Source organism: Podarcis liolepis (assembly GCF_965112155.1).
Source record: "Podarcis liolepis genome assembly, chromosome: 1".
Classification (NCBI taxonomy): Eukaryota; Metazoa; Chordata; class Lepidosauria; order Squamata; family Lacertidae; genus Podarcis; species Podarcis liolepis.
In genome coordinates this window covers 124,865,991-124,891,417 of record NC_139554.1, presented here as the reverse complement: position 1 = coordinate 124,891,417, position 25,427 = coordinate 124,865,991, and the positions used below count along the sequence as shown (strand labels likewise).

The 25,427-nt window shown below is 44.8% G+C and overlaps 1 protein-coding gene across 1 annotated transcript in view; it reads left to right on the top strand.

Moving 5' to 3' along the window:
* Window positions 1-12,729: 12,729 nt before the first annotated feature.
* SPATS2L (spermatogenesis associated serine rich 2 like) overlaps window positions 12,730-25,427 on the top strand; it is a 46,698-nt gene continuing 34,000 nt past the window's right edge. Inside the window, 6 exon segments of the mRNA XM_083468676.1 lie at window positions 12,730-13,077; window positions 13,343-13,404; window positions 15,890-15,998; window positions 19,478-19,527; window positions 24,297-24,543; window positions 24,546-24,551. Of these exon segments, the coding sequence (XP_083324802.1) occupies window positions 12,951-13,077; window positions 13,343-13,404; window positions 15,890-15,998; window positions 19,478-19,527; window positions 24,297-24,543; window positions 24,546-24,551 (601 nt within the window). The 5' untranslated portion in view covers window positions 12,730-12,950.

Here is a 25,427-nt window from a genome sequence, read left to right as displayed (position 1 = left end):
GAATTACAGTGGTGCCTCGCAAGACGAAATTAATCCGTTCCGCGAGTCTCTTCGTCTTGCGGTTTTTTCGTCTTGGGAAGCACGGCTATTAGCGGCTTAGCAGCTATTAACGGCTTAGCGGCTACTAACGGCTTAGCGGCTTAGGGGCTTTAAGAAAAAGGAAACAAACTCGCAAGAACTCGCAAGACGTTTCGTCTTGCGAAGCAAGCCCATAGGGAAATTCGTCTTGCGGAACGACTCAAAAAACGGAAAACTCTTTCGTCTTGCGCGTTTTTCGTCTTGCGAGGCATTCGTCTTGCGAGGTACCACTGTATAAATTCTTACCAGAATGCTGGGGGGGAAATTAAGAGTGACTTATCAGAAGAGTGGTCATAAAAGATGATAATAAAAGGGTTGCTTTTTTCAGCTTTGGAATTTAGGTGTGCATAGTTACCCATCTATCACTTCTATTCCTTAAACATAACGACAGATTAAACTCCTCTTAGTTGACGTGGAAGATAAAAGTCATATGTAAAAGGTTTATCTGAGCTACCTGACCAACTGGAACTCCTGGAATGAAACATTGACGAAATTCACAGAACTCTCCCTATCCAAGACCAACACTGACAGGGGAAAACCAAGAGATATTATTGTGTGATTTCCTCACTACCTTATTCATACAAATATTTGGCTTCCCTGACTTGAGCACTTTGCATCACACATGTATTTTTACAGTGTATACCTCCTTCCTTCAAGATTAAGGAGTTTGCTACAGTTGGGGAGATATTCCTTCGAGAAGATAATTGTGTCCGATAAGGGTATCTTCCCATGCTGCTACAACTCACAAAATGGCAAAGGCTTTATGGATTCCCTCTGCATTAATATGGGTGACAGCATAGCTGCTGTTGATTCAGATGACAGCGAAATCGACTAGGAATTGAGAGGCACTTATCAGTGACAATACAGAAAAAAGAACAAGACCAGATGTCCACAAAAGCCTGCAGGAGTGAACACAACTGGATCACAGAACTCTGAGAAAGCTCCCAAGAATCAACGGAAAGGCTCCTGGCTCTTCCATTTGCTGGCCTTTGGGAAATTACTAACTCTCACGTGCTTTATGAAAATGGCAGATGGACAAGTTTAGCTCTGGTGGGGGGGGGGGGTTGAGAGAACCCCCTCCCCGAACAGCGAGGGGAGGGGGGATTGTTCCACCTGGCAAGCCAAAATACGATCAGATGACAATGAATTCCTCCCTATATTTTTTCCAATAACCCTAAAAAAAGAAAATCTTGTGTTGTTTTTAATTGCAAAATTTACCTCTTAAATTTATCCATTGTGGGTGGGGGGGGGTAAGACTCTGTTACAAAGTGCTTTATGTTGTTGTTTAGTTGTTTAGTCATGTCCGGCTCTTTGTGACCCTATGGACCAGAGCATGCCAGGCCCTCCTGTCTTCCACTGCCTCCCGCAGTTTGGTCAAACTCATGCTGGTAGATTCGATAACACTGTCCAACCATCTCGTCCTCTGTCATCCCCTTCTCCTTGTGCCCTCCATCTTTCCCAACATCAGGGTCTTTTCCAGGGAGTCTTCTCTTCTCATGAGGTGGCCAAAGTATTGGAGCCTCAGCTTCAGGATCTGTCCTTCCAGTGAGCACTCAGGGCTGATTTCCTTCAGAATGGATCGGTTTGATCTTCTTGCAGTCCATGGGACTCTCAAGAGTCTCCTCCAGCACCAGAATTCAAAAGCATCAATTCTTTGGCGATCATCCTTCTTTATGGTCCAGCTCTCACTTCCATACATCACTAAAGTGCTTTATAGAAAACATATATGTGGGGGAACCTGGAAAGTCACACTAAACATTATGCCATGCTGCCCTTGCTAGCTGTTTCAGCAATAATTCAACTTAAACTAAATAGACCATTGGTGCAGATAAAACAGGCTTCTAATATCGGACGGGGGAAGGCGACTTCACAAGACTGCTCTTTATTTAAAAAAAAATATTTAGACATGAGAACCATTTATGAAAAGTACAATGACTGTGTGGAGAAGATGGATAAATTAACACCCGTGCCCATATTCTTGCTCCTTCCCTTTCTCTTGCACCGTTTTATTGTAGTGAAAAAATTACTCGGGGTTTAATTTCCAATCTCTTTCCAATGTAAAGCTTGGAAAGAGAGAGGGTTTTACATATGTAACTTCTTTAAGACTGTACCCCCATTATCAGGTCCACAATTTGTAGAAAAGCTAGAGACTTTACAACATAATTAGGAACAAATCCTTTAAAAAAAAATATTGGTGTGTGGAGAGAAGGGGTGGGGGATTTTTGTTTCTGTATTAAAAATGCAAATAAAAACATAATTGGGTACAAATCCATCCAGATTTACACTTCAGATTAATTTGCAAAGGGTAGAACTAGACAATTCCAAAATTCTGGTGAGTTCCCCCTAATAAAAAAAAAGCCCTGACAAAATGTATACTATTTAAAAGCAGACATGGGGGGGGGGGGAATCTGCACAAAATGAGACAGAATGGACCTATAATTGAGCACCAGCAAACTGAAATAGGGTGGAATCATCCCAATACAGTGGTACCTCGGGTTAAGTACTTAATTCATTTTGGAGGTCCGTTCTTAACCTGAAACTGTTCTTAACCTGAAGCACCACTTTAGCTAATGGGGCCTCCTGCTGCTGCTGTGCCGCTGGAGCACAATTTCTGTTCTCATCCTGAAGCAAAGTTCTTAACCCGAGGTACTATTTCTGGGTTAGCGGAGTCTGTATCCTGAAGCGTATGTAACCTGATGCGTATGTAACCCGAGGTACCACTGTATACACCTTTCTTCTTCTTCCTGTATCTCTCAAAGACAATGGATTTAGAGACATCAACAGGACAAGTCTAGGAAAAAACAAACCTCAAGTCACATTTATCCTGGTGTTGGTGTTTTTTTCTTTTTTCAGAATGCAGCTGGCTGAGAGGTTGTGAAATATTTTCTAACTTAGCTACTGCACTACTGGGAACTGAGGGTTTATGACGCAACCACAGGAAGTTAAAATGCAGTGTTTTCCTTCCTTCCTTCCTTCCTTCCTTCCTTCCTTCCTTCCTTCCTTCCTCTCTCTCTCTCTCTCTCTCTCTCTCTCCTTCCCTACTTCCCTCCTTCATGCAAGTATTAAATATAACAGGCAACTTCTTAACAAATTGTTTGGATCTCCTACTCTGTTCATTCCACACCAGCTGATTATTTTTATTCCCTAATAGCGTCTACTGAGGAAAACATACCTTGATGAAGGCTTACTTTAACTTGTGCATGTATACATTATTCGTATAAAAATTCCAATCCAAATGGGTAGTTCACATTTTAAAAAGTGGGTGGGGACACTTGAGACAATATTTTTCCCCCTATCCCTTTGCACAGCAATATTAATAAGCTTTTGCTTCATCTTTTATTTAACTGCTGAGGTAAAATTAGGTCACATTCTGGCCTATTTCCTCAACTATTTATCCACAAGAATGTCTTAATGGTTTTCAGTCAACCAAATGACAATAATGAGCTTTTCTCAGGCACTTTCTTTAGGGAGTCTGTTTGATTAATATGTTGTGTTTAGCTATTTCGTTTAAGAGGGCTTGAGTAATCTGATTTAGAAGGTCCAGCGGCGTAGCGTGAGTTGTCAGCACCCGGGGCAAGGCAAGTAATTTGCGCCCCCTAACCCGGGGCAAGGCAAGTAATTTGCGCCCCCCAACCCCTAACCTGCCGATCTGAGGCGAGTTGCCGCTGGCGCTGCTGCCCAAACGACGCTGCTTGCCCGGAGGAGGAGGGGGGGCAGAGAGGCGAGGAAAATGCAACATGGCCCAGCAGCTGCTGCAGCAGCGGCGGAGGCGGGGCTGTGAGGAGGGGCTGCCTGGCGCGTCCTCCGCGGCCCTGACGCGCGGGGACCACGGCGAGCGCTGAGAGCCGCTGCCTGCCAGACGCCTTCAGCCCGGACGCGCGCACAGCTCGTCGGTTCCGCGAGACATGGGGCTCTGCTACAGCCTGCGCCCGAGGCTCTTCGGCGACTCTGGAGGCAGCGAGCGCGCGCCCCCCCAGATGTTGCGGCCGGCCCCCCTTGCACCCCCCATGCTACGCCACTGAGAAGGTCCATCCCTGCAAGTTATGCTGTGAGTTACAGCTAACAGAGATAGTTATAGGTAGGTAGCCATGTTGGTCTGCCGTAGTCGAAACAAAATAAAAAAAATTCCTTCCAGTAGCACCTTAGAGACCAACTAAGTTTGTTATTGGTATGAGCTTTCGTGTGCATGCACACTTCTTCAGCTAACAGAGATAACTATGTTCTAAACAAAAAAACAAACAAAAAAAGAAAACAAATTAACAATTTTTAATCAGGTGTAAACTGACCCATTCTCTCATAGTTCCACACCCCAGCCAGTGTTAGAAACTGAGATATGGAGCTAAATGGTGCCTTAAATCAAGGTTATGTCTGCAACAACGGAATGTCTAGGCACACATTTTTAATAACAAGAATACAAAGCTGAAAATGAATGAACTGCAGTTGAAATATTATGTTCATTTTTCACATGGTCTAGTCCTTTCCCTGCCCACCCCCTAATATTCTTTAAGAGGGTCTCTTCTCCAGTCTTCAGAGAGAAGCTGGAAGTGGGGAGGCAGAAAAAGGCCCTCCCTTCCTTCCACTCTGCAATTTTAAACTGAAATCTTAGGCGCAGTACTGCTCCCAGAGGTCAGAAACTGCTCATGCCAATGAAATCCACTGTCACAAGACGTGCCTAGAACAATGGTAGTTTCGAACACTGACCACAGCGTTTACCAGACAGATCTTGAGAGTAAAATAGCCTTTCTGCCCTTCTTTAGAAAAACAAGCTAAACCCTCTTGGAATGCATTCTATCACAGATTCTCTGTGGAAGATTCCCAGTAATTCGTACTCGGAGTAGATCCAGGAAAACCAATGAACTTAAGTCCATTGATTTCAGTGGAACGACTCAGAGTATGATTATCATTGGACATTACCCTATGAGTTTGATCCATTACCACTGACCCCTAAATGGCAACTTTTTGATGGGCCACTTAGCATAATGTCTCACGCTTCCCAAAGGAACATTTTCAGACTTGACAATATTGATTTCCAGATTTGCATACAGCCTTCTCTGAGAGCATTCAAAATTCACCTGTGATATTTGCTGGAAGGAAAGCTGGTAATATGAAACCTATGTAAGAAATCTTGCCTCGCAGTTTTGATTTGGAGGCAGCCTCGCTCCATCATCGTGTGAACGCTCTAACAACATTAACTAATGAAATGAGAAATGATGATACTTGAAAAGATCTGTCTAGGCCAAAGTACTTTTAGTGTTCAAGAGGCTAGGTGCTCTAAGAAAGTTTACTGGGATTACATTTTATTTTATTTTTTAAAATGCACTTTAGTTTTAAAAAGGTAAAGGGACCCCTGACCATTAATGGTCCAGTCGTGACCGACTCTGGGGTTGCGGCGCTCATCTCGCTTTATTGGCCGAGGGAGCCAGCGTTTGTCCGCAGACATCTTCCGGGTCATGTGGCCAGCATGACTAAGCTGCTTCTGGCAAACCAGAGCTGCGCATGGAAACGCTGTTTACCTTCCCGCAGGAGCTGTACCTATTTATCTACTTGCACTTTGAAGTGCTTTTGAACTGCTAGGTTGGCAGGAGCAGGGACCGAGCAACGGGAGCTCACCCCGTCGCAGGGATTTGAACCCCTGACCTTCTGATTGGCAAGTCCTAGGCTCTGTGGTTTAACCCACAGTGCCACCCGTGTACCTCTGCCCTTTAGTTTACGCACACACACAAAAGAAACATTTTCCAAAAGTGAAATCAAGTATTTCGTTCTTCCGGTGGTACTTAGCGCCCCAAGTATTTTGGTTGCTTTAAAAACATGGTGCCAACATGCCAACTCTGACACCTTGCTTATACAAAAGGACATCCTCTGTTCCCCCCTGCAGTCCCCTGTGTGCCCCCAAAATCTGCTCTGGAGGATGGGGGAGCCTTCAGAGCAGATGAAGAGGTGTTGCAGTGGGTGGAGAGGAAGGATGAGTTCCTTTCCATCTGCTGGGACAATGCTGGATCTTGCAGGGTTTTTGTTTTTTTAAGTCTGTTTTAAATTCTCTTGATTAAGCAGGTTGAAAGGAATGCCCTTTCTTTCCGCGTTAAGGGTGGGTCACAAAAGATCAAAACTGGAGCCCTAATGCAAAGTGCAAAACCACGATCAGGACCGTACCGTAATAATTTAAAATGCAGTTGCTGTAATCTTGAAGCGCTGCCCTCTGTGCAACATAAGGACTCTTAAAATAACCCTTTTGATACACGTGATTTTGTAAAACAACATATTTTTTAAGTGCATATGGTGCATTTGAATTGCTAATAATGTTTTCTGCTTCTGCAATTATGTCCAGATTGTGATGGAGTTCTATTCCTGTTCCTACACTCAAATCACCTTAGCCATTTAATTAGAACAGCTAAATGCTCCCTTTCCTGCTAAAAGGTCTGAACCTCCTCTTCAGTCCTGCTCTATTGTCTCCTTGCTGTCCGCTGTACTCAAAATTACAAGAATATAATACAGTTGGCCATGTGGTGTTGATCAGTGAACTCATTTGTCTTTCAGCTGTGCAAATCTACGAATGTCACTCATCAATAAACTGTATTTAATCAGGAGAGTACAAATCTCATGGGCAGGGTTTTCCTGTGGGGGGAAGAGATGTTTGTGTCCGTGGAAGGGCATCTGATGGAAAACATTTCACTGGATAACTGCAAATGATTGGCCACCTGGCAAGGAGTAAGTCTCCCACCCCAATCAGTGGTGGTGTTGAGGTTTTAGTGTCAGATTTGGAGTCAGAGAGCCACTTCAAGTTTAAGACAATCACTGTGAACTCAATTGCTAATGAGAGAGAGAGAGAGAGAGAGAGAGAGAGAGAGAGTGTTCATATCTATGGATGAGCTGTTTTGCTACACCCGCCATCAGCAAAAAGCATGATTTTCAGCATGTTTAGTCCAGAACCTTGGAATTACAACTCAGAATGTGAAATTAATTTCTATCGTGTAGAGTGGTGCCTCGCAAGACGAAATTAATTCGTTCCGCAAGTCTCTTCGTCTTGCGAGTTTTTCGTCTTGCGATGCACGGTTTCCCATAGGAATGCATTGAAAATCAATTAATGCGTTCCTAGGGAAACCGCCTTCAGACCAGGTCCGGGGACAGTCTGTCCCTGGACCTCTTCTGAAGGCTGGGGGGGGGGGGGGACAAGGGCTTTTCTTCCCACCCCCAGCATTTTAAAAAACCCCGGGACAGCGGAGGACTTCTCCGCTGTCCGGGCAATCTTAAAATGCTGGCGGGCGGCATTTTAAAATCGCCCCGGGACAGCGGAGGACTTCTCCGCTGTCCGGGGCGATTTAAAAGCCCCTGGGAAGGCAGGCAGGGGGGACAAAGACTTTCGCTCCCTGCCCGCCTTCAGAAGGTGTTCCCGCCCCGCCGCCCGGCTTCGGAGCAGCGTTCCGAAGCCCGGCGGCGGCGGGAGGAGGCGTTCCCGCCCCACCGCCAGCGCTTCCCCGCTGTCCCGGATATTTCCCTATGGGCTGTCGTCTTGCGAAGCAAGCCCATAGGGAAATTCGTCTTGCGAAGCGCCTCCAAAACGGAAAACCCTTTCGTCTAGCGGGTTTTCCGTCTTGCGAGGCGTTCGTCTTGCGAGGTACCACTGTACATCTTTATCTTGCGACACTCTATTTGCAATTAAGGCTGCAATCCCATATAGATTTACTCGAGAGTAAGCCCTGTTGAACATTCTATACGTTTTTAGAATTGAACTGCATATTTTATAATTTTCTTTCTAACATTAGCACGTTAAGATCCATGGAACATATGCCCAAGCTCATGGTCCTAATTGTCTTAAGTCGCATTCAGCTTTTGCTTGTCTGGCATGTTTGCCAACACATTCGTTTCCTTCAACGGTTAAATAAGCCTGACAAATGTTGATTATGCCATAAAAGGAGATCGCCCATGGCGCTTTGCAGTGATGTTTTTCCTTGCAAATGCTGTTTGACAGGCTTAAGCAAAGCTATTGGGTGGCAAATATCCAAATCCATTTACACGTACATGATTAAAAGCAGATTGCATTGTGGGCAAAGCCTCTCATTTAGCAATCTGAAAAGTGAAAATCCAGAAATCGTAAATGACAATTACCTGTGATCTGAGCTGAAAAGTCTTTTAAACGTGGCTATGTAAAGTAGTACAAAGCTTAGTTCTTTGTTCCTAGGATTTGGCTGGGTATTTGGTGATTTTCTGTTTGAACAAGCAAGGATATTACATATGCAGAGTGAAATATCCTGTCACAAATGAAAATACTATTTCACTGGTCGGTTTAAGAAAACCTCTCCTCCTAATAAAAGTATTTCTCAAGGTGGTTCTCAAATTAAACACATTAATGCAAAAATAAATGCAATGGTTTGTATTGTGGAAAAACAATTAGAAGTTTTTGCGCAGTTGTCCTTTGCAGTGCAAAGGATATTGCATAAGGCGGGAGTGATGAGCTGAGGGGCCAAACAGCTATGAAATGGCCACAGTCAATTGTAACATTTCTTTACAGAGCTCAAATGTATATACAGTGGTACCTCGGGTTAGGTACTTAATTCGTTCTGGAGGTCAGTTCTTAACCTGAAACTGTTCTTAATCTGAAGCACCACTTTAGCTAATGGGGCCTCCTGCTGCCGCCACACCGCCAGAGCACGATTTCTGTTCTTATCCTGAAGCAAAATTCTTAACATGAAGCACTATTTCTGAGTTAGCGGAGTCTGTAACCTGAAGCGTATGTAACCCGAGGTACCACTGTACAACAGGAAAAGAGCAAAACAACAGCAACAACCAAGAAACTTGTAGTAACTAAAAGCATAAAGAATTCTAAAGTATGTGGCAGATGTGAAAAGGGTAAATTCCATGCTAGGGATGGTTAAGAAAGGGATTGAAAATAAGACTGCCGGTAGCATGATTCCATTGCACGAATCTGTGGTACAACCACATTTGGAATGGTGTGTGCAGTTCTAGTTGCCTCGCCTTGAAAAGGATCTTGTGGGGGGGAGGTAAAGGGACTCCTGACAGTTAAATCCAGTCGCGAACGACTCTGGGGTTGCAACACTCATCTCGCTTTACAGGCCGAGGGAGCCGGCGTTTGTCCATAGACAGTTTTTCCGGGTCATGTGGCCAGCATGACTAAGCCGCTTCTGGCGAAACCAGAGCAGCGCACCGAAACGCCGTTTACCTTCCCACCAGAGCGGTACCTATATCTCTACTTGCACTTTGACATGCTTTCGAACTGCTAGGTTGGCAGAAGCTGGGACAGAGCAATGGGAGCTCACCTTGTTGCGGGGATTCGAACCACCGACCTTCCAATCAGCAAGCCCAAGAGGCTCAGTGGTTGCAACATTTGCATCTCTTTAGATGTGATGTGGGTGTATAATTATGCATGGTGTGGTGAAAGTTGTTAGGTAGAACCTCAACCCCCCCCCCCATACATTCAATGACCTTGTAAGTTGGAAGATTCAGGAGAGACAAAAGAAAGTACTTCTTTTACACAGCACATATTATATAATTGGCTCCCACAAGAGACAGTGACAACCACCAAACTTGGATGGCTTCAGAAGAGGATTAGACAAATTATTGCAGGATAAGGATGCCAATCGCTTCTAGACACAGAGGCTATGTCTTTACCTCCACTGCTCTATATCCGCTGTCTAAGGCGGTAAAGGGACTCCTGACCATTTGGTCCAGTTGTGAGCGACTCTGGGGTTGCAGCGTTCATCTCACTTTATTGGCTGAGGGAGCCGGCGTACAGCTTCCGGGTCATGTGGCCAACATGACTAAGCCGCTTCTGGCGAACCAGAGCAGCGCATGGAAACACCATTTACCTTCCCTCCGGAGTGGTACCTATTTATCTACTTGTACTTTGAGGTGCTTTCAAACTGCTAGGTGGAACTGAGCAACGGGAGCTCACCCCGTCACGGGGATTCGAACCGCCGACCTTCTGATCAGCAAGTCCTAGGCTCTGTGGTTTAACCCACAGCGCTACCCGCGTCCCATTCAAAGGCTGTATATGCCTCTAAATACCATTTGCTGGAGTCGTAGGTGAGGAGAGTGATGCCATGCTTGGGTTCTGCTTACAGGCTCCCCATAAGGCAGCATAGGTTGGTCACTGTAAGAGCAAAGTGCTGCGCTAGATGGGCCTTTGACCTGATCCAGCGTTCAGGCTCTGCTTATGTTTCTATGGTCACCTCTTAGTACAGTGATGGCCAAACTTGGCTCTCCAGCTGTTTTGAGACTACAACTCCTATCATTCCTAGCAAACAGGACCAGTGGTCAGGGATGATGGGAATTGTAGTCCCAAAACAGCCAGAGGGCCAAGTTTGGCCATCACTGTCTTATTAGCACCCCACTGCATCAGAAGCAACAGTTGTTTTGGTTTTGCTGCAGCATGCTAACACTGCTCACACGGAAGTAAGAAAAGAGTGTCCTTGTGCTGTCTTGGGGGGGGGGGGAATGCTCAGATCATATTTGTGTCCTGTCGAAAATTTTCTGTAATCGGTTGAAATGTCCAGGAAAACCTGGCAGCCCATATTGGAAGTGTTGATTTGGGGGGGCAAATTTCCTTTAAAAGAAAATAGCTGAAAAACTTTATTTGCTTTTTGAAATACAAGCAGCCTTAGCTTAGAGGTTAATGCAAGATTTCTCAAAGTTCCATATCTCATCAAAATTTGCAATGAGTTCTACAAGCCATGCAAAAGTAGAACTGTGAACACTTCCATCTTTAAATAGAAAAGACAGCCATAAATACATCTTCCTTAAAAATAAAATTAAAAAATGCCTTTTTTGAGCCTCTAAATTCCAATACAGTGTGTCAGGGTTGTTGCTTTCTGTTATAGAATTTGGCGCATCTTAGTTCATTGAATGTCTCTTTGTTCTTCTTTCATGAGAAAGTCACAGCTACTTTCCATATGGGAGAAAAGCTCCAGCAAAATGGAAAGGCTTTCTGTTGCTTCCCCCCCCCCCCCCAGTGTACAGCTGTTATATTTAACTTGCTCAGTTTTGCAAGGAAAGGGTGTATAGTTTGAATGAGAACAGAGGCTGCCCTCCTGTCCCTTGCTATGTAAGGAATAAATAGAAAAGCGTTTTACTGTCTCAAGAAACATGCGCTTGGAAACCAGTTTCAGAAGGTGAGACCTTCTTTAAATAAGAGATCCTTTATTTCTTTTATTTAATCTCTCCCCCCTCCAGTTCTCCCCCCCCTCTCTCTTTTCTTTTTACAAGACTGATCATGCAATGACATTTCAGTATCAGAAATGTGAATGAGATGCTGCTAAAGAAAGAGGCATAATATTAAAGCTGACATTCAGACTTGAAAAGCTTTCTCTAGCAGGCTTTCTATACATACCCTGTGTTCAGTCCATTTAGTATTCAGGGCTTGAATTCACTGGAATGGTAGAGACCTTCCTCTCTCTTCCTCATTCTCAGAAGAAGAATCTTAAGCTTAAAAGGTCCTTCTATCTCCACTATTGCTGTCAGTTCGGTGGGTCTCATCTTTAAGGTCCCGATTCTGCTGTGCCTTCCGTATCCCAATTAAGGATTTGCTGGACTTTTTGTATACTTTTGTGAAAGGAAGTCATATTATATGACAACCACAGGTCACTGTCCTTTCACTCATCTCTAAGAAATCCACCAAACTACCTTGGCCGCTTACACTTATACAGTGGTACCTCTGGTTAAGAACTTAATTCATACCAGAGGTCCGTTCTTAACCTGAAACTGTTCTTAACCTGAGGTACCACTTTAGCTAATGGGGCCTCCTGCTGCCACCGCACGATTTCTGTTCTCATCCTGAAGCAAAGTTCTTAACCTGAGGTACTATTTCTGGGTTAGCGGAGCCTGTAACCTGAAGCGTCTGTAACCCGAGGTACCACTGTAATAGCAAACATGTTTACAGAGATGCTAAACTAGTTTCCTGTTTTGTTAAAATGCTTCGAAACCGGTCCTGAGAGACCTGCATTGGCTCCCAGTACGTTTCCGAGCACAATTCAAAGTGTTGGTGCTGGCCTTGAAAGTCCTAAACGGCCTCGGCCCAATATACCTGAAGGAGCGTCTCCACCCTCATCGTTCAGCCCAGACACTGAGGTCCAGCTTCGAGGGCCTTCTGGCGGTTCCCTCACTGTGAGAAGTGAGGTTACAGGGAACCAGGCAGAAGGCCTTCTCGGTGGTGGCACCTGCCCTGTGGAACGCCCTCCCACCAGATGTCAAGGAAATAAACAACTATCTGACTTTTGGAAGACATCAGAAGGCAGCCCTGTTTAGAGAAGTTTTTAATGTTTAATGCTGTATTGCGTTTTAAACATTTGGTTGGGAGTCGCCCAGAGTGGCTGGGGAAACCCAGCCAAGTGGGCGGGGTATAAATAATAAATTATTATGATACTTCAGGTAGGGCTGCCAGAGGAATTATCCCCCACCCAACAGAAGCACCTTAGTTACATGGGCATAACCAGGATTTGGGGTTGCAGACCTTTTTTAAGGGGGGCAGAACCTCAGTTAGCTATGTATTTTTATTGATTTAGGGGGGCAGCTATCCCTCTCTGCCCCCCCCCAGCTACACCCATGTTTGGTTTTGAAGTACTGATCCCTTGCCTCAGTATTTGCAAACCACTTTTTCCTGCTAGGAATGTCCCCCCCCCCAAGAAAACCAATGATTTAGCCTCTTTTTTTGTCCTTAACAGCTGCTCAAATCCACAGAAATTAGCAGGTGAACTTTATTCAGAGTATTCTCACCAACTGGGGAGAAAGGAGATCAGTAGCCTTCCAGATATTGTGGGGTTCCAGTTCCAATCAGCTCCTTCCAACATGGCCAATTGCTAGGATTGATGGGAATTTTACTCTGACATCATCTGGAGGGCCAGAGATTTCCCACTCCTGCCCTAATGTCTGACAATCAAGTTTGGTTAAAACCAAGGGCTGACAAAAAGTTGGCAATTTTATGGTTGTTTCTAGGATTGAAACTTTATAGCAGAATCTATCCCATTGTGTTCAGATTAAATTTACTGCCAGGTAAGTGCAGGATGATGACATTAATATGCAGCCTGAGGGTTTGAAAGCATTTCCATGTTTGAGATATCCTAAAGAGAAAAAATAAAAAATATGCTTGAGATAGTCTAAAACGAAAAATTATAAGTGCATATAACATGTCTTTATTTTTCTTGTCAATGTAGTTCGTTTTTTAAAAAATGAACATAACAGCAAAGCATTTCCATAGCAAGGGAAACATTTGAATTACTAAAATAATACTGTTTATTTAACTTATTGTAACCTGCAGGTCTTATCCATATCAAATTGGAGATGGCAGAAATTGGCTCGCAAGCAAACATCAAGGAAAAGGTAAGATCTCTAATTATCATACTGCTCCACATACACAGCCTATAGGTCCAGAAGCTTCAGATGTTTTAAAAAATATACTGGCCACGGCTGCCTTCCCACTGGAGATAAAATATTTAATCAACTCCTCTGGTTCTTGGCAGGCTCCACTGGGCTATTTGGAAAGTTGCGACCCTACTCTGCATTCCTGCCTCAGAAAAGCTTATTTGGTCCTGTTTCTTTTGGTTACTGATCTCTGTCTCCATTTCCCCATTTTTTTTTGGCCCAAATCTCTTAATAAGGAGTTTTAAGGGAATAAGAAGGTGCCAAATTCAAAAGAAAATAGTTCATCAAGCTATTAATAATAATTATTATTTTATTATTACCCTGCCCATAAAAATGAGAATTATTTGTGCAAGAAAATATCTGAAAAGCATTTAATCTCTCTGCAGTAGTAGACATTTCCTGGCCTAGCTTGATAAATGCTGACTTCCCCCCATCAAATTATGAAAATGATAAAATCGTATCATTTATCTGAGGGCCTGGATGCATTCCATTAAATACCACAATGATAATGATATAGGGTTTTTTGCCTTAGCCATGGGTAAAGGGGGGAAATATGCTGAGACTATGGTTATTGACTGATGGCATTTGGTTGCCTTAAAACAGCTATCTAATATTGTCTGTAAACAGAATAACGACTGATTCTGTGTTATAGAATAATAATATAAAAAGACGGTCAATAAGCACATGACCTTCCATATTTTTTTGGGGGGGGGGACTACAACACCCATCAGGGACATGGGTGGCGCTGTGGGTTAAACCACAGAGCCTAGGACTTGCCGATCAGAAGGTCGGCGGTTCGAATCCCGGCGATGGGGTGAGCTCCCGTTGCTCGGTCCCTGCTCCTGCCAACCTAGCAGTTCGAAAGCACGTCAAAGTACAAGTAGATAAATAGGTACCACTCTGGGGGGAAGGTAAACGGCGTTTCTGTGTGCTGCTCTGGTTCGCCAGAAGCGGCTTAGTCATGCTGGCCACATGACCCAGAAGCTGTATGCCGGCTCCCTCGGCCAATAAAGCAAGATGAGCGCCGCAACCCCAGAGTCGGTCACGACTGGACCTGATGGTCAGGGGTCCCTTTACCTTTACAACACCCATCATCCCTGACCATTGGTCGCACTCGCTGGGGCTGATGGGATTTAGAATCCAACAATACAATTCTGCATCCTTCTTTATCCCTATTCAACCACCCCTCTATTCTCTGTCTGTTGCTGTCTTCTGCAGTGGTAGCAACACTCGATGAGTCAGCAGGAGGTTATTAAAGGGCACATCCTGAGGAGGTTTCTTCTCAAGATGAGACGAGGTCTTCTAGGTGCACTCTGCCCATATCTGTCACCCTGCACCTCATGTAAAAGGATCTAGGGGTCTTAGTAGACCACGAGCTTAACATGAGTCAACAGAGTGATGCAGCAGCCAAAAAAAGGCCAATGCTGTTCTAGGCTGCATCAACAGAAATATAATATCCAGATCAAGGGAAATCATAGGTAAAGGTAAAAGTAAAGGGACCCCTGCCCATTAGGTCCAGTCATGGACGACTCTGGAGTTGCGGCGCTCATCTCGCTTTATTGGCCGAGGGAGCCGGTGTACAGCTTCAAGGTCATGTGGCCAGCATGACTAAGCCGTTTCTGGCGAACCAGAGCAGCGCACGGAAACGCCGTTTACCTTCCCGCCGGAGTGGTACCTACAAAAGGTCTCCTTCCTTGAAGGTTTGTTTGTTGTTGTTTTTTAGCAGAGGTTGGATCGCCATCTGCCGTGTATGATTTAGTTGAGATTCCTGCATTTCAGGGGGTTGGACTAAATGACTCGTGGGGTCCCTTCCGACTCTGCAGTTCTATGATTCTACGCAGCATGCTAGGAGAAGCATAAAAGTCAGCACAGTGGGGGAGCTGAATTTGGCCAGGGAAACGGGGCTTGTAGTGCATCTCATTTTGTTGAAATTATACAGTGTTAAAGTGCTGCTCCAACCATCTTAAATGTCAAGAGCATATGCAGGCTGGCAAAGTGTGTGTGTGTGTGTGTGTGTGTGTGTGTGTGTGTGTAAATACATACATGCATACATATTCATACATACAACTGTGCTTCTGTACCATTGGCTGAAAATCAGTTAAGACTTATCAAGCAGTCTACAGGATGCAAATAAATGGAAAATATCAGCACCAATTTCATGTGCCGTTGGTAAAGTTGTTGCTAAAGAAATAATATACTGCAACCTAGATCAGCATTCAGGGAATCGTCAGAAGTGCGTGGGAAGGAATGGGAATGGTTTTCATTTGTTTTTTTTACGTGTTTTGGATGTAATTGTGACGTAGTTAAGGCGCTCTTACTACGTAGCACAAACAGTCCTTTGCAGAATTGTGGGGCATTTGTGTGAAAAATACCTACTTGCCTTGCGGTGTGGCGTGCCTTTTCTGTGTTTTAAGATGCCTGTGTTCATCTCTCTTGCTTGCAGATCAATGCGGTGCGATCAATTGTACCCAACAAAAGCAACAATGAAATAGTGCTGGTGCTACAGCAGTTTGATAACAACGTCGACAAAGCTGTACAAGCTTTTGTGGATGGTCTGTATCCTTTTTCTATTTCACGGACACTGTGAAAAGTAACACCATTTTGGACAGTCCACATGTGTTGTTGTTGTTGTTTAGTTGTTTAGTCGTGTCCGACTCTTCGTGACCCCCTGGACCAGAGCACGCCAGGCACTTCTGTCCTCCACTGCCTTCCGCAGTTTGATCAAACTCATGCTGGTAGCTTCAAGAACACCATCCAACCATCTCATCCTCTGTCCTCCCCTTCTCCTTGTGCCCTCCATCTTTCCCAACATCAGGGTCTTTTCCAGGGAGTCTTCTCTTCTCATGAGGTGGCCAAAGTATTGGAGCCTCAGCTTCACGATCTGTCCTTCCAGTGAGCACTCAGGGCTGATTTCCTTAAGAATGGATACGTTTGATCTTCTTGCAGTCCATGGGACTCTCAAGAGTCTCCTCCAGCACCATAATTCAAAAGCATCAATTCTTTGGCGATCAGCCTTCTTTATGGTCCAGCTCTCACTTCCATACATCACTGCTAGGGAAACCATAGCTTTAACTATACGGACCTTTGTTGGCAAGGTGATGTCTCTACTTTTTAAGATGCTATCTAGGTTTGTCATTGCTTTTCTCCCAAGAAGCAGGCGTCTTTTAATTTCGTGACTGCTGTCACCATCTGCAGTGATCGTCCACATGTGTATATGCTGCTAAAAAGTGAACATTCAGAATTTCCAAAGATATTATGATGTCTTTCTTAGCAACCTGAGAGACCGTTCTAAAAAGTCAAGAGTTAGCCAACCTGTGTGGGCATGTATACTCTGTATAAAAATCCCTGTGTAGATAACATCACGTATCACCCCAATCTCCAAGCGTTGTGAGATTCCAGGGGATCCAGGCATGCTTTATGCAGGGTCCATGTTTCATTTTGGAAAATGAGGGTTTGAAAGCAGGTTCTTAAGGTGGTAGGAAACCCTGGGCACAGGGAAACCTTAAGGTAAAGGTAAAGGGACCCCTGACCATTAGATCCAGTCATGACCGACTCTGGGGTTGCAGTGCTTATCTCACTTTATTGGCCGAGGGAGCCGGCGTACAGCTTCCGGGTCATGTGGCCAGCATGACTAAGCTGCTTCTGGTGAACCAGAGTAGCACACAGAAATGCCGTTTACCTTCCCGCCGGAGTGGTACCTATTTATCTACTTGCACTTTGATGTGCTTTCGAACTGCTAGGTTGGCAGGAGCAGGGACCGAGCAACGGGAGCTCACCCCGTCGCGGGGATTCGAACCGCCAACCTTCTGATCGGCAAGTCCTAGGCTCTGTGGTTTAACTCACAGTGCCACCCACGTCCCACTCCAGGGAAACCTTACTAGGCATTAACTGCAGCTAAGGTTGTTACCGACCCCCAGAGGAGGAAAGGAACTTGCGCCTTAACTTCACATGGTTAAGAAGCTGAGACCATTGGCTGCATTAGCTGCTAAAGGTCTATGCACAGAGCTCGTTAAGGACATACATTGCCCCAAGGATTGTTTTGGGGGCCTAATATGGCCCCCTGTGGCAGTCTATCTCCTGGGGTAAACTCCTAAAAAAAGCTCAAGAACTTTGGGGTAAAATCATAAAAAAAGTTCAACAATTTTGGTCGGCCCTCACCACGCATGTTCACTTCATCAAATCTTTGTTTGGGCACTCCTGACCACCCTCCACTTCCTGCATCTGCTCATTTTTATACCTTTTCATAGCACATTTCGTGTCCATGAACTAACCAAACAAACTTAAATATGGGTTTAATTGGCCTGTGTAGAATGCTGGAAGGTTGCTTTTAAAAATTGTGCAAACCTTCCTCTTCCAGTCTGCAGTTTGTCTTGTTCATATTTGGAGAGGGGGGGTGTGTGAATGCGGATTGCAATGCCAAGTATTATTTGCTGACTGCCTCCCTTTCAATAGATGTCAGAAAACATTACCTAGCAGGAGATAGCAATGGATAACAAACAAGGAAAAACGTCCTGAGGTTCATTTTCAACTTTTCATATAAACCTTATATTTCTTAAAGTACCAAATCAAAATGGTTAAAAACATACTCAAGCCAGTTTAGATTCTTGGGCAAATGACGAAGTCTGGTAGAAAAGCTAAATTTAGGAAACATTTCATTACTGCAAGTTTCACATGGGTAGTTATTCCTTATTTAAAATCCCTGCCCCTTTGATTTGTCAAAAACAAACCCTTTACACTGTATTTTCTCACGGAAGAAGGAAATCCTGTTAAACCACAGGAGGCCCAGAACAAGCATTAAATTTGCTTTTAAGACTTAACTCATCCTTAGGCTATTCTAAAGCGAGCAAAATGACTTTGGTGGTCCATATGTGCGGTATGGTTCTCAGTAACGCTATTATTTTAACTATCAGTATGCAATACATGCACTGTATAATTTACCCCTTTAGTTTTAAAAAGGATTGTGATTGCCCTTGCCATGAGCCAATGCAAAGAGCTATGCAGAGCACTGACTCCACATTCCCTGGAAGCTGGATTCCTTGCTCAGCCCAACTCTAGCTCCTGAGATTTCACCATGTTGCATTTTATCTATTACTCATTATTCATTCATTGTGAGCTTGAGGACTAGCCTGTTAAGGTTACCAGCTTTTTTTCAATGAATCCGGGGACACTTTTCAACTTCAATGGATTTTGTATGGGGACTGATTTGTAAATCCAGGAACTGTCCCTGGGAAACGGGGGTGTCTGTTAACCTAAGTGTAGGTTGAGAAACAATTGGACACGGAGCTGGATTCAGCTATCGAGTACTGTTAGTAGAAGCGGGAGCAATGACTCCTGCTAGTGTGCTGTGTCTTTTCTCCCTTGCCTCCCCTCTGCTGTGTGCCCTCTAGGCCTCCCCCAAATCTGCTGTGGAGGGTCAGGAAAACACCCTGAACCGTGTGCCGTGGGGCAGATAGTTCTGCTGGGCAAGCAAAAATGTTTGTGGTGACTAAACCCACCCACTATGTAGAAGGGTGAACTCATAAGAAAGATGAACTTTTAAGGAAAGTTCTTGTTTTTGGTTGTCGATCTCACCAGAAGGCAGAGATACCTAGAGCAAGGTACATGACAGCCTCTCCACTTGGGTGCTTAAGTCTAAAGGTAAAGGGACCCCTGACCATTAGGTCCAGTCGTGACCGACTGGGGTTGCGGCGCTCATCTCACTTTATTGGCCGAGGGAGCCGGCGTTCAGCTTCCATGTGGTCATGGCGCCACCCGCGTCCTGCTTAAGTCTAAGCACCTGCTTAAATTCTGGGCTCAGCTGTGTTGCTAACCTGCCGTTTTTCAAAGCAGCCTGCAAGGGACGGGAACAGGTAACAGGTAACATTCTCTTGTTTTAAGACAAGGGAACTAAAGGAAATGAAATACCATTTTCACTGACTCTTGGGACACATTGACCAAAACAATGAAAATAAATTGAGCAAATTGTCAACAGCCAGGAAGGGGGTTATTGTTGACTTGCTGAAGTCTCTTTTTCTCTCTCTCTCTCCTCTAGGCAGTGCACTTCAAGTTCTAAAAGAATGGAATATGTCAGGGAAAAAGAAGGTAAGGAGTTTCCTGTGAAAGTTAAGTCATTAAGTCCATTTTATCATCATAGTTCGCTGGAGCACAACAGCATATTTGTTGCCAAGGCTTTTGCACACACACAAATACACTTTTCTTTCTTTTTAACAACCGCGAACTGTTTGCTCCAAGCCTGCTTTCAAAAGACTTCAAAATAAATAGGTGCTTTTTACATTTTTAATCCCGCTTTGCTGTTGCTGTTTTTATACCAGCAGGTTGAGCTTGCTATTCTGACAGAATTGTCAGAATAATTAAGGTATTCATATGGAAATTGCAAAACTGTTCTTCAGGATGCTATGAGCAGTTCTAATCAGCACCAAGCTGTTTCTCTGGCAACTGACCCTTGAATGATAAAAGGGCGTTCTCCTTTACATCAAGGGTAATACACATGTGGGACTCAGCTGTAAAGATATGCAAGTGATGACAACCATCTTAGGACCAGAGAAGAGAAGAGACCTTGAAAATCCAGAATTGTATCTTCCATCTCTCTCTCTCTCTTTCTGTCTTTAAGCAGCTTTCCCTAATTCAGATCTGGACTGCAGCCCCGAGGGAAGGGTTCTCCCTTTCCCCCCCACACTTTCCTGATTCAAAGCATATAAACACACACACCACCTTGCCCTGTTAAGGAAAATATACTTTTGGGTAACACCCTTTCCTGCACTCTGGTCCTCATTTGAATTGTTTAGCTGCTTCTCTTCCCCTTTTACCACCCCCTTCTCTGGGGCAGCCGCTGATAGCTAGCTTCTTAATAAAATCCCATATCTGGGAAAGCTCTGGTCTTCACTGTGTTGCTCTCTCCTGAGTACCTTACATGGACACGGTTCTTGAGTAGCGCCAGGCAGCGGTGCAGGAAGCCGTTCGGGCACCTGGGGCAGGGCACCCAGGGCAGGCGAGTCTCCCATAGGGGCAGGGCGCACCGCGGGGCCTCTGGAGTCTGCCTGCCTCCTCCCACTCAGCTGCCCTACAGCTGGGGGGAAGGCAGCGGGCAGACCATTTGGGCAGCGCGGAGCGTGCGCGCACCCAAGCCACCGCGTTACTCCCAGGAGAGACGCATGGCTTGGGCACGCTGCAGGGCCTGTGGTGAGTGCCGCCCGGCATTTTGTCACCCCCCTCAGTGGTGACACCTGGGGCGGCCTGTACCCACTGCACCGCCCCTGGCATCAGGGCCACAATTGGGGAAAGGTTCTGCAAATGTTTGAGCTACACCCAGAAGGGCTTGTTCTCTGTATAAGAGAAGGACTTTACATATATATGTACGTAAAGGTAAAGGGATCCCTGACCATTAGGTCCAGTCGTGGCCGACTCTGGGGTTGAGGCGCTCATCTCGCTTTATTGGCCAAGGGAGCTAGCATACAGCTTCCGGGTCATGTGGCCAGCAGGACTAAGCCGCTTCTGGCGAACCAGAGCAGCGCACAGAAACGCCGTTTACCTTCCTGCCGGAGAGGTACCTATTTATCTACTTGCACTTTGATGTGCTTTCGAACTGCTAGGTTGGCAGGAGCAGGGACCGAGCAATGGGAGCTCACCCTGCCGGGGGGATTCAAACCGCCGACCTTCTGATTGGCAAGTCCTAGGCTCAGTGGTTTAACCCACAGCGTCACCCAGGTCCCATATATATGCACATACACCTGCCCAAAGCAAGCATGCTAAGAGGCCACAAGGGTGCTCTGCTAAATTGGGTCTTCACCCCCCCCCCTTCCTCACAACTCTAGAAAGTAGTTGACAGCAGTCCAGTAAAAGTGTGCTTTTTTCTATACAGTCATACCTCGAGTTCTATGTGCTTCGGGTTGAGCACATTTGAGTTGTGCTCCGCGGCAACCTGGAAGTAACAGAGTGTGTTACTTCCGGGTTTCGCCGCTCGCTCAGACACTCAAAATGACATCATGCGCGGAAGCGGAAAAACGCAACCCATGCACACGCAGACGCGCCGTCGCATCTTATGTTCCATTCAGGATGCGAACAGGGCTCCGGAACGGATCCCGTTCGCATCCCAAGGTACAACTGTAGTGCTCACTGACTCCTGGAAGGAATCAAAGGTGTGACATTGTGTGCCTCTGATTTCTCCCACTGTGGCTACAGTACTTACTGATTCACTCAGAACTATTTGCACAAGGCGTTTCAAGCTGGATGTCAACTTGAGTGTCCCTTTCTAAGATTTCTGATATGGGAAACAAATTGGTATTGAACTCTCAAGTGAAGTCTGTTTAGCTCTGTTAAGCAATGGATTCAGCAGGTTCTAGGAAGTGCTTGTCTTTTTTATTGATACGGGCGTAACTCTGACAGTATGTAGGCACTTAATGTCATGCACAGAGACAATAGCACTTATTTATCTAATGGTCCCCAATCATAAAAAAAATGAAATAAATTCTGTTCTTCAGAAACAACATTATGCCAGACTCATGCTAGTGTCAGCTCACAGATATCTTCTGTGAAACAGAAGGAAGAATTAGAGAGAATCTACAAGCAATTACTGCCAGGGCAAACATAATGTATAATTTCCAGCTATGGAAAGCACTTTAAATTACTGTCCTACGAATTATCCTGACTGTGCCAAATGGCAGGTGTTTGGCAGAAAGAAATAAAACCCATCTGAATATAGCATCCAAGCGAGTCCAAAATTCAGTTGCTATGGATGTTGATTGCTGCTCCAAAAAGAACAGAGTGTATACTTTTGAAAAAATATAGGAAACATGGGTTCTACTTCCATCCCACGTGATCTTCAGATGGCACCAAAAGAAATATGTGTTCTGGAATTCTTTGGGTGCCAGTATTTTTTTTTTCTTGCTGTGAATGAGTGTTGTCCTCAAATTCCTTTTTATGTATACTTGATACTTATGGACTACTGTGGTTGAAATGAGCAGACATCTGTGTTCAGAATAGCAACTCAGAAAGAAGCCAGATATTATGGTGTATTTGAGAGAGAGAGAAAGTGTGTGTGTGTGTGTGTGTGTGTGTGTGTGTGTGTGTGTGTAATCAGAAGAATCTTTATTTGCATCAACCACTAGCCATAACAATAAAATAAAATAAAATAAAATGTACTGAAGGTAGAGGTAAAAGCTTAACTATACAAAATACATTTTGGAGGTTTACATCAATAATCAAATAATAGATCTTATTCTAATTGCCCGCGCTAAAACCCTTGCAGTTTTTGCTGTAACCTGATCATCTTCATCTGCTAAAAGGAAGGCTGCAGTAGCAATGGTTGAGCGACCCAACATGGAGAATAATAGAGAACCTCACTCCTCAAACCTTTATAAAGAGTGCAAGCCAGAAGCACATGAGCCACTGACTCAATACTGCCATCTCCACAGGGACACAACTGCTTTTCCAGCGATATTTTTTGAAATTGACCCTCAAATACAGTCGAAAGCAGTATATTCAATCTTGTGGAAGTGAAAGCGCATCTATTTTGGAATTGTCAAATTTTGCAAATAAGGTGCCAAAGTTTCAAAATGACTAGGTGGAAAATAATCATACCATGGGAAAAAAATCCTTATCGTGGCCAAATTATTCTGTTGCTCGATATCGTATAGGCCAGGCATCCCCACCCTGTGGCCCTCCAGTTGTTTTGGTCTACAACTCCCATCATCCCTAGCTAACAGGACCAGTGGTTAGGGATGATGGGAATTGTAGTCCAAAACATCTGGAGGGCCGAAGGTTGGGGATGCCTGATATGGGCGCTGTCTGATTAACTTATTTGCTTTACTGAAGCCCAGTGTTAATAACTGTTGTGGTGATAAACCAGAAAAGTAAATCTTTTGGTTGACAATTTTAGTCCAAGCGCTCTCATGACAATCTTGCGATTCTAAGCGTAGTAGACCAGGGGGGTTAAATTTAGCCAAAGCCAATAATTAAATGTCCTGTACCAAATCTGTAATTCAACAGAGGGGAGATTAGCCTCCAAGCGCAATGAGGCATTTGGAACACAGGATGGAACAGGAAAAAAATGGCCCTAGGAACTTAGATTGAACAGCTTCTGTAGATCCAAGATCCGATATAGGTAAAGGTAAAGGGACCCCTGACCATTAGGTCCAGTCGTGACCGACTCTGGGGTTGCGGCGCTCATCTCGCTTTATTGGCTGAGGGAGCCGGCGTACAGCTTCCAAGTCATGTGGCCAGCATGACTAAGCCGCTTCTGGCGAACCATAGCAGCGCATGGAAAAGCCGTTTACCTTCCCATCGGAGCGGTACCTATTTATCTACTTGCACTTTGAAGTGCTTTCGAACTGCTAGGTTGGCAGGAGCAGGGACCGAGCAACGGGAGCTCACCCCGTTGTGGGGATTCGAACCGCCGACCTTCTGATCAGCAAGGCCTAGGCTCTGTGGTTTAACCCACAGCACCACCCGCGTCCCAAGATCCGATATACACGTATATATATTTGTCTGTCACGATTTTTGCAGCAAAGACAAGAGAAGCCTTAAAAAAAACCACAACACAATAAAAGCAAAATATATCAAAATAATAAGCATTAACTTAGGCTCTCTTGAAGTTGTGAGGATCGTGGGAGAAATCATTGGATTTAACCTAATAAAGTTAATTTAATCTTCCTTACAGGGTTCCTTGATCTACTTTTATGGTGCAAAGACAAAGCTTATGATGTAGTGCATCACAGTTACTCAAATTCTAGTACAATTAGTAAAATTTATGCCATGCTTTGGAAAACGAAAACATTGAGGGTTGTTTTACCTTCTGCAATGTGATCTATATTTCATGGCATTGCTATCCTTGAATTATTTCCTCCCCCCTGCAGAACAGCAAAAGGAAAAGAAGCAACCCTAAGCAGCACTTCCATAGCAGAGATATGAAAGGTAAAGAGGATGGGAGAGAAAAGCTGTCGTCTCTGGAATCCCAAGGATTATGTGGCTGCCACCTGGATGGCTGTAATAAGGAGATTTCCCCCAGCGAACCTGCCAGTGAAAAACCGAAAGCAATTCCTCAAGAACCAAAGAGCTTTGAAGGCAAGGGCAGGGGAGAGGCAAAACCAGATACCGCAGGTCAGTGCACTGTACGACAGGTGGCTTTTGCAAGATGCGTAAACAGCTTCCTTTTCAGCCCCCCAGGATGGAAGTCCTCACACCAACAGGAAGATTTTGTTGAAGACATTGTTGTATTTATTCTGGATAATAATAATAATTTATTATTTGTACCCCGCCCATCTGGCTGGGTTTCCCCATCCACTCTGGGCAGCTTCCACAGAGACCAAAAATACACTAAAATGTCACACATTAAAAAGTCCTTAAGATGTCTTCTGAATGTCAGGTAGTTGTTTATCTCTTTGACATCTGATGGGAGGGCGTTCCACAGGGCTGGTGCCACTACTGAGAAGGCCCTCTGCCTGGTTCCCTGTAGCTTTGCTTCTCGCAATGATTGAACCGCCAGAAGGCCCTCGGTGCTGGACCTCAGCGTCCGGGGAGAACGATGGGGGTGGAGACACTCCTTCAGGTATACTGGGCCGAGGCTATTTAGGGCTGTGAATATAGGTGCATCTCCTCCAACCACTTCCTTTAAAGCTGACCTGTGCTGGAGGCAAGACCGTGCACTTCCCATCCAAACCCCACCTCTGTTCTTTGATCTGTCTTGGATTCCAGCCTGTCTGGAATGCAGGCGGGAGCTATCATGATTGCCAGGAGTGATGTGCTGTTTGCAGTGTGTACAAGTGGTACCTTGGTTCTCAAACACCTTGGTACTCAAACAACTTGGAACCCAAACACTACAAACCTGAAAGTAAGTGTTCCGGTTTGTGAACCTTTTTTTGGAACATGCTCTGTTTTGAATCTTACACTTCCGATTTGAGTGCCACAGTTCCATTTTGAGTGTTACACTGAGGTCTGTCTATTTACCGTATTTCTCGCTCTATACGACGCACCAGACCACAAGACGC